We start from the raw sequence: 768 nt of genomic DNA, 5'->3' as shown, positions 1-768 counted from the left end.
CGTTAACATACATTTATCACTTCAGATACATATTTTATCTTTTATATTTAGAACAGTGGATTACATAAAAGATAAATGTAAAAAAACAAATGTGAAATTGTATTTAAACTATTTGTGTCAAATGCACAATTTCAATGGAGTGAGTTTGACATTTGAGCATCTAAATCTTCACTGGCACCTTTCATACGTTAAAAGAACAATTAAATTTGGAGCTTAATTTCATAGCAGGAAAAGTCTCTGTTCTCCAATCTGAAGTTTTCTTCTTTTTCTTCTTTCCTAATTTACTACAAAAACAGTTTTCATTGTCCAAAAAGGGAAATGTATGATGGCATTGTGTGGTGGCAAATTAAGAGTCTTTGGAAAGGAAATCAGTGTGGCCTCTCATTTCCCTCCTGCCATGATTTTAAGGTACTGCAATGCATTGTGGGCTGCGTTGGCTCGAGCGGCGTCTGTGTTTGGAGCAAAGCCATGGCACACTGTGATTGGCTGTGTGGACAGTTCAACCAGACACTGACACAGGCCGCTGAGACTACGCTCCTCTGAAAAACACACAATGGAAAAATAAAAAAAAACTATTAAAAACAGAAAAACGATGAAATGCAATTCTTTGGATAACTCAAACAAAAGTTTTAATCCTTGGCTCCGATCTGATGGTTTGACAAATTGGCCAATGTTCACTGGTGATGAACCAGTCGACCTTGAACAGGTTTGTCACTTAACCATATTTACATATTACACTTATGCTACGTTCACACCAAACGCGTTTTG

General features: G+C 36.6%; 1 protein-coding gene across 1 annotated transcript; it reads right to left on the bottom strand.

Moving 5' to 3' along the window:
- Nucleotides 1-16: 16 nt before the first annotated feature.
- Nucleotides 17-539, bottom strand: LOC106512171 (RISC-loading complex subunit tarbp2; the record flags this gene model as incomplete). The annotated part of the gene is given in 1 exon segment (XM_014000843.1): nucleotides 17-539. A coding segment is annotated over 1 exon segment (158 nt), but the record flags the coding sequence as incomplete, so codon positions are not given.
- Between the last annotated feature and the right edge of the window lie 229 nt (nucleotides 540-768).

The sequence above is a fragment of the Austrofundulus limnaeus genome, unplaced genomic scaffold (genome assembly GCF_001266775.1).
Source record: "Austrofundulus limnaeus strain Quisiro unplaced genomic scaffold, Austrofundulus_limnaeus-1.0 Scaffold4609, whole genome shotgun sequence".
Lineage (NCBI taxonomy): Eukaryota > Metazoa > Chordata > Actinopteri > Cyprinodontiformes > Rivulidae > Austrofundulus > Austrofundulus limnaeus.
Note: the sequence above shows the minus strand (reverse complement) of the source record. Positions and strands in the feature narration are given on the sequence as shown.